At 41.2% G+C, this 7,855-nt stretch overlaps 1 protein-coding gene across 2 annotated transcripts in view; it reads right to left on the minus strand.

Moving 5' to 3' along the window:
• Positions 1–7,855, minus strand: part of LOC112556885 (low-density lipoprotein receptor-related protein 4-like) — a 60,504-nt gene that overhangs the window by 23,232 nt on the left and 29,417 nt on the right. The window contains exons 1-2 of one of the 2 annotated variants that reach the window (XM_025226310.1): positions 4,845–5,068; positions 3,005–3,079 (exon numbers count right to left, since the gene is read on the minus strand). The exons of the other annotated variant lie outside the window; for it this stretch is intronic. Of the exons in view, the coding sequence (XP_025082095.1) occupies positions 3,005–3,071 (67 nt within the window). The 5' untranslated portion in view covers positions 3,072–3,079; positions 4,845–5,068. Of the gene's footprint in view, positions 1–3,004; positions 3,080–4,844; positions 5,069–7,855 lie in introns of those variants that run through there. 2 annotated transcript variants of the gene reach the window in all.

Raw genomic sequence — 7,855 nt, forward strand, 5'->3', positions numbered from 1 at the left:
AGACGACCTCTCCGGGCCCCTTGTACTTGTAATCGTAAATTATTTTCCCAGTAAAAGAAAAGGAGAAGAAGAAAAAAAAATCCACTGACCAAGGCCGGGCCCCCTTGACAGCCGCGGGCCCGGGTACACCAGACCCCCTGTCCCCCACTCTCGTCAGGCCTGGCCTGGGAGGCGGATAGGCTTTGTTGTTGCAGTGAACACTCGGTGTCGCGCCGGACCACGAGGACATCACTAGTTATTTGGGGGCGTAGCTAAATGTTTGTGTATATTAAGTTATTGTTTTCTTGTCAGTGGAGGGACTCTCCTTCGTTTGCTTTACTTTGTATTTTAACATGTGTTGATGTAATGACTGTTTTCTTTTCCTTTTCTGTTGAGTTGGCGGATCGTACTTTATGACCCCAATAAACTTATGTGTTGTATTGTCCCTCCATGTGCGTGTTTTGTGTCCACTGAGGAGTGATTCGCTTCGTTGCTCGCGTCGGGCGCGTGGAAGTCTGCCTGTGAGAGAGCGAGTCCCGCGACAGTTTTTGTTGGTGGTGTTCCATATGTTTCCCTACATTCCAGACAAAGTACGTAAATAACAACCATTGCAAGTTCAGTCAAATGTGTAAACTCTGACAGGTAACCTTGCTGAGATTTGCAGCAGAAGTCAAAGCTTCTCATTTTTTATTTGACCCGCTTACCACATGACTGATGGTGATGTCGACGGCAGAATTAGAGTTAGATTATTTTAATTAGGATATTTATTTAGAGTTAGGTTATTTTAGCTGCTACCATGGTCTAAAAGCTCCCTCGTGGTTTTTATTGTTTTGCACATGGTATTTTGAGGAGAAATGAGCGTCTGACAGGCTTAATGAACATTTGATATGTAGCGTTAAGTATCCTAATGTCGTGATTTATCCCGCGAGGACACATTCGGGTTTTGAACTGGCCGGTAACGACATTTTGTTCATGTTTCAATAAACCATGGCAGTGTCTAGTATTAGTCGGGTGTAGGTACGCACCACGATACATAGTGTCAGAAGTGGGTTCGGGTTATATAACAGAGAATCAATCAAAACTAAGGAATGGCTCAATTTTCAGCTCTAGAACAATTTAACTTTTGCTCAGCCAAGTTTGTGTCCCGAGTCAACACAAAGATTTCAGCTCTTCAGATGTGCATCAAGCTGAGATAAAAACGATGAAGCAGTTCAGGTCAGTGCTGTGAACTACTCTATGGGGAGTGACACCAAACGAATTTTCACGTCATTTGGTGTCGATGCACAACAGCAGCAAGAGTATGACATTGCTCTTAGAAAGTTTGATGACTATTTTGTTCCAAAACACAGTATCATCCACGAGCGTGAAGGATTTCACATTAGAAATCAGAAACTCTAAATCAGAAAATCAGATTTCTAGTGTGAAATCAGAAACCAGAGTAAATAAAATAAAAGCAGACCCAGAAACAACAACAACAATTTTAAAGCCCTTTCTAGACAAGATCTGGGATAAAGAGCTAGTACCAACAAACTGGAAACTACGTCACCTTGTCAAGTTACCGAAAAAAGCAGACCTCTCTCAGTGCAACAATTGGCGGGGGATCATGCCGGTGTCCATCCCCAGTAAAGTCCTATCAAGGGTAATTAGAAACTGAAGAAGGCATTAGGCACGATACTGAGACCAGAACATGCAAGGTTTCTTTAGGATAGGTCATGCACTGACCACATTGCCACCCTCCTTATCATCATTGAACAGCCCATTGAGTGGCAGTCCTCCCTCTATATAACTTCTGTGGACTTGAAGAAGGCATTCGACAGTAGACATGGACGTCTTCTGGAGGCTGATGATCCACTATGGCATTCCACCTAAGCTTATAAGGAATATTCAGGGGCTGTATGAAGACTCCTCCTACCAAGTTATTCACAATGGCAAACTCACTATACCTTTCCTAATGAAGACCGGCGTCAGACAGGGTTAAACTTGAATATTAACACCAACTGATGGCAATAGACTGGATTATACCCAATACAACCCAAGATAAACACACCGGTATCCAGGGGATCTTCACCAAACAGCTAGAGGACAGATGGCATTAGTCAACTATCTCATTGACAACAACATGCACAAACCAAACTAAATAAGCTAGAATAGGAAGCAGAGAAGACTGCAGCCAGGCTTCAAAGTCAACAGAAAAAAGACTGAAGTGATGAAAACTCCCAACTGAACTTTAAGGAGAGAACATCCTTGAAACAGATTGCTTTGTGTATCTTATGAGAATTGTCAACAAGGACGGTGGGGTGGTAGATGACATCAAAAGCCGCATCAACAAGGTCAAGCTTTCAATCTTCTCATATGTAACTCCCGAGCATTATCCTCCCGACTTAAGATCCACATTCTCAACACAAATATGAAGGCTGTCCTACAGTATTGTTGTGAAAGCTGGAATGTGACAAACAACATCAACAACAAGCTCCAGACCTTTACCAAGCGATGCCTACGCCATATTCTGGGAATAAGATAGCCTGAAAAGATTTCCAACACCAGCCTGTGGAAAAGAACCAACCAGAATGCCACTAGTCAAGACATCACAAAGCGGAAATGAAGCTGGATAGGACACCCTGCGTAAACCAGCTGACATCATTGCCAAGCAGGCACTTTACTGGAATCCTTGGGGTAAGAGGAGAGTTGGGAGACAAAGCAAACTTGGAAAAGAACAGTAGAGAGCGAGCCAAAGGACGTGGAAACCCCATGGGTCCTACTGAGGGGGGGGGGGGGGGGAGACTCCCAACACCGGGTCCGCTGGCAAGGTGTTAATGCGGGCCATATGTTCCTCGAGGAGTAAAAAGGACTAAACTAAACAACAAAACGAGATCAAATGTTATATTTTGCTTGTTACATTCGTGTTAAGCACATAAAGATTCGACTAACTTTATTATAGTAACATAACTTTTGAAAACAATTGTTGACCAGGGAATTTTCAACCTAACTATTCCTAATCTTAAATGTGACCACCGCTTGATCTTACCTTGTGTTTTCTCTACTTGGTGCTGAATCAAGAGTGTAAATAAGCTCACGAAAAGCTGCATAGTCATCTTTATCACTGAAATAAGAACAGGACATGAACAATATAAGTTTTCTAAAGAAGATCAGTCAATAAATGTTACATAGTATCAACTAAAATGTGGTACGTTAAAACAGATTAGAGGATTAAATTTAAAAGCTATACTAGTCCAGCTAGTGACTTCTTAGAAAAAAAAACGAATTCCGTATTTTCTAGACAAAAGATTATTAAGAGGGTTAGGTAGCTTTGTTTATATTATTACAGAGTTATAAAAGCTACACGACAATGTTCTCGCAGCAAAGAGAGTCTGACGATGGGGTCAGTCGAGATATGGTTGCAGTGACGTCATGGGGCCGATGGTGCTTCACTTGCCGGTTAGCGATTTCTTAAAGGGCGAGTGGTTGTAAGACATTGTGATGTTTAAGTTCTGTGTGCCGGATCACAAGGCGAACGGAGAATAAAGTCCCGGGAGAATATTCGTCCTGACCCCCTCCCGTCCCCCACTACCCCCTAAAAAATAAGTGTGCACTGTACTCTATTTCTCTATTCATACAATGTTCTCTTATGCATTAATATTCCAAAATTTTGAGAAACACGTAAGTACACGTGAATACATTTCGATATGACAACAACAAAACACAACCGGAATCGGGACAATGGGGTAGAAGTGGAAACACTTAGACAACTAATGTGACACAGGATACACGATGTGAGGTCTCATTAGTAAAGGACAACAGATGTTAAGAGCCTGGTGTTGAATGTCCATAGTTCAAGAGGTCAGGAGGAAGTCATTCAGAGTCATGACGAACTGATATCGCTGGGCTGTTTGCAGACTATTAGTTGTTTTTCAATCAAGTGCTAAAACGAGGCTGGTCGGTGCAAAGCTTCCGGTTAAGCCTACGTTGTGTAGCGAATGTCAGCAAAGTATGCAATAGTAACAACAATAAAGAAACACACAGAAGGTGGTTTTTACAAGAGTGAGTCTCGGCATACATACATCAGTTCACCTACCTACTCCATCATGCAGTGATGTCATCAGTGACGACATTGCACATTAACGTAAACATACAGCGCACTGTTTACTCCAAGCCCAAAGATAAGCAAATGTTGATAAAGTACAAGACGTCCGCACACGTGACAAGCAGACCCCACACTCAGAGCATTCACTCTCTAACCGCCGCCATCTTATTTATAAAGAGCTTGCCAAAAATAATAGTTTTATTTGCTGGAATATTTGTTATTTGCAAGCACATAAATCATATATCCACAAAACAGTCTTAAACAATCAAGAAACACTTCTGTCTCAATATTTTACTTTCCTGGTGTTTTATATATTTGTTCACTTTATTTTTTGTCCTTTTGTTTTTTTTCTGCACATTGAGAATTCTTCTGAATGGATACCTGCGCATTACAAATCGACATCATCATCATCATCAAAATTGATTGATGCAAAAAATGAAATCAGATATTAGTTTCAAGACTAAAAAGAACTGACATCAACAAAAAGCAGTCTTCCGTACGCCTTAAGTTTTTTTTTTTTTAGATTTTTATATAATGTATTTAAGGTAACTTAACATTCTTACTAATTGTCCCTGAAAATCGCAGTAGGTCTAATTTGCTCCCGTTTTCTCGCTATTGTATTAATAATAGTAATGATGATGATTGATGATTGATGATTGATTGATGGATTGATGGAAGGACGATGACGATGACGATGACGATGACGATGACGACGACGACGACGATGATGATGATGATAATGATGATGATGATGATGATGATGATGATGATGATGCACACTTACCATGAGATGCAATTTCCCAGACTCGCTTATAGAATCTTTTCCTTTTATTTACGTCCACAGTAGAATGTAGCTAAAGCTTTGACAACAATATCTACTCTTTTATTTAAATCTTTGTGAATAAAACTCAAAAGTGAAAAAATACTCAAACGAATTTCCTTCACCCAAGAGCTTCCTCGTGAAGACTCCCAGACGTGGTGCGCTGTCAACATTTATAAAGTACAAAAAACATCACTTCCTAGTCTAACGAGCACACAAGCGATCTATTGGTTGAACATTTTGTGGACTCTGATGTCCCGGCCACATCACAGACATTTGATTGGTTGAGCATACCAGGAAGCTAGTTCAAGAGTGACAACACAGTTATTTATATAACTATAGTTATTTATAAGTATACAGTGAAAAACAACCACAGCGACCATCATTATTCATCATCGGAGAAATGTGTAGGAGCAAAGTTCAGATGTCCTTTCCCTCGCTATCTACTTTTATTTTCCAAGACTCCTTTGGTCTCCCAACTCTTCTCTTCCCCTGATGATTTCAGCAAATGTCTGCCTGGTAGGGTGTCAGGGTTAGGATTGTTGGCTAGTGACATTCTGGTGAAGTTTTTCCCCCCCGAAAAGGTGCTGTTGGAGATCTTTTCATGACATCATATTGCCAGAATATGGCGCAGGCATCGGTTGGTAAATGTCTGGAGCTTGTTGTTGAATGTATTTGTCACTCTCCAGGTTTCAGAACCACACAGTAGGACTGCCTTCACATTGGTGCTGAAGATGCGGATTTTACTGCTGAAGGATAATTCTCGGAAGTTCCAGATGGGGCGTAGGCTGTTGAAAGCATGTCTCGCCTTGTTGATGCGGCTTTTGGTGTCATCGTCCACTCCACCGTCCTTGTTGACAATACTCCCCAGATACACGAAGCGATCTGCTTGCGGAATGTTCTCTCCTTGAAGATGGATTGGGAGTTACTTTTCGGTCTTTTTTCTATGGCCAGTCTTCTCTGCTTCCTCTGCTAGCTTAGTTTACTTTGTGCATGTTGCTGCCGATTAGATAGGAGTCCAACGTCATCTGCAAAGTCAGGGTCATCTAGCTGTTTGGTCAAAGTTCACTGGATACCGGTGTTGTTGTCTTGTGTTATCTTGCGCATAATCCAGTCTTTGACCATCAGTTTGTGTTAATATTCAACCTTGTCCTACGTCGGTCTTTATTACGAAAGCTTTAGTGAGTTTGCTGTTGTGAATAATTTGGCAGGAAGGGTCTTTGTACAACCTCTCAATAATGTTTATGAGCTCAGATGGAATGCCGTAGTGGATCATCAACCTTCAGATGAACTTGCAGTTTACACTATCAAAGGCTATTTTAGGTCTACAAAAGTTATTTGGAAGGAGGATTGCTCCTAGACAGACTGTTCAATGATGTTACGGAGTGTGGCGATGTGGTCAGATTATGACCAATCCTAGCAAAACCCTGCTTGTTCTGATCTCAGTCTCTTGTAAGTGCCTTCTTCAATCTTTCTAGTATTAGCCTTGTCATAACTTTGCCGTGGATAGACAGAAGTATGATCCCCCACCAATTGTCGAACTAAGAAAGGTCTTCTTTCTTCGGTAGCTTGACCAGGTGGCATAGTTTCCATTCTAATGGTACTAGCTCTTGTTCCCAGATTTTGTGTAGGAGAGGCCTAAAATATTTACTCTTATTTCTGGGCCTGTTTTAATGCTTCTCTAACACCATTAAAGACTGTACACAAATTTTTATCCATTGTTTCGTCTACATACAGAAAGAGGATCTGCATTCGTCCTGTAACAGTTATATTCGTCCGATTTTTTCCATCCGTGATAATGTGATGAATGTAAGTTTTTGTCTATTGAATACTGTTTTAAGTGAATGAGTGGTGAGACCGGCATCACAAGACAATCAGGACAAACCCACTTCTTCTGAGACAAAAACTAAACACGCAGAGAGCTAAAGTAAGTAGGTGTAAAAATTATTAATGCGATTGTACGCGTGTCCACATTATTAGCACGCTGGTGTGGGTACATTCAATGGCAACATGTTATTTGAACCAAGAAGGATACGAACTTTTTAGGACTGACTTGGGCAGCTGACTGTGTGTAGAGCTCAAGTGGCATTAAGTCACGTGACCTGACCACGTGCAGAGAACATTCGCTGTACTCAGCGCACTCAGGAGCAAAGATTTGCAAAGCGCATCCTGCTCTGAATGATTATCTGACGACTGTAGGACTTGCCAGGCTAACAAGTGGTGTCTCTTCCTGTCTTTGGCCTTGTGAGAGCTTTGTCAGGACTAGACGTCCTCTGAGGGTCTTTATGTCGGATGTCAAGTTGTGTCGTTGGCAGGTTTCATGGAGCGATCGCTATGTCGCGTTACACAATAGGGCGTTGAGAGATTCGTTCTCACCAGAGACGTTATACCCTCTGGACAGCCAACTCGAGGCGCTCGATAGCATTGACTCACCTCGTGTCCGCGGGGTGGAAGAGTAGGTGGGGTACAGGCAATTTCCAGTAGCTTTGTTTTGTATCAGCATACCCCATCTCCGCATCAAACTACAACTTGGCTAATACTCAGTCTGCAACTGATTTAAGATAGGTGGCTGATGAGGAAATAGAGATTGTACAGTATATTGGAGGCTATGTGCTATGTAATGTTAAGAAATGAGCAATTTAATTCTCATAATAAGAAAGATATTTTTTCATGTTTAAAAGAACTCACAAATGAACCTGACACCAGGACAAGATCGTCTGAGCCTGGTGTGAAATCAATGACACATTCTAGATAGAGAGGGACTTACAGAATTAAAACCCATGTGATTCAAATTTTTCTGAAGTTCAAGTCAATGGGACAATGCTTTGATGGAAAAGTGGATTTTTTTTTTCTTTTCACCAGGCCTTTACACATTGCCTACTTTACTGTGAAAAGAAAATGCCATTAGCAAACACATTTAGTAAAATGGAAATTAAAATATCTTTACAATCAATTAAACCCATAAGAATTTAAAT

This window comes from Pomacea canaliculata, linkage group LG2 (assembly GCF_003073045.1).
Source record: "Pomacea canaliculata isolate SZHN2017 linkage group LG2, ASM307304v1, whole genome shotgun sequence".
NCBI lineage: Eukaryota > Metazoa > Mollusca > Gastropoda > Architaenioglossa > Ampullariidae > Pomacea > Pomacea canaliculata.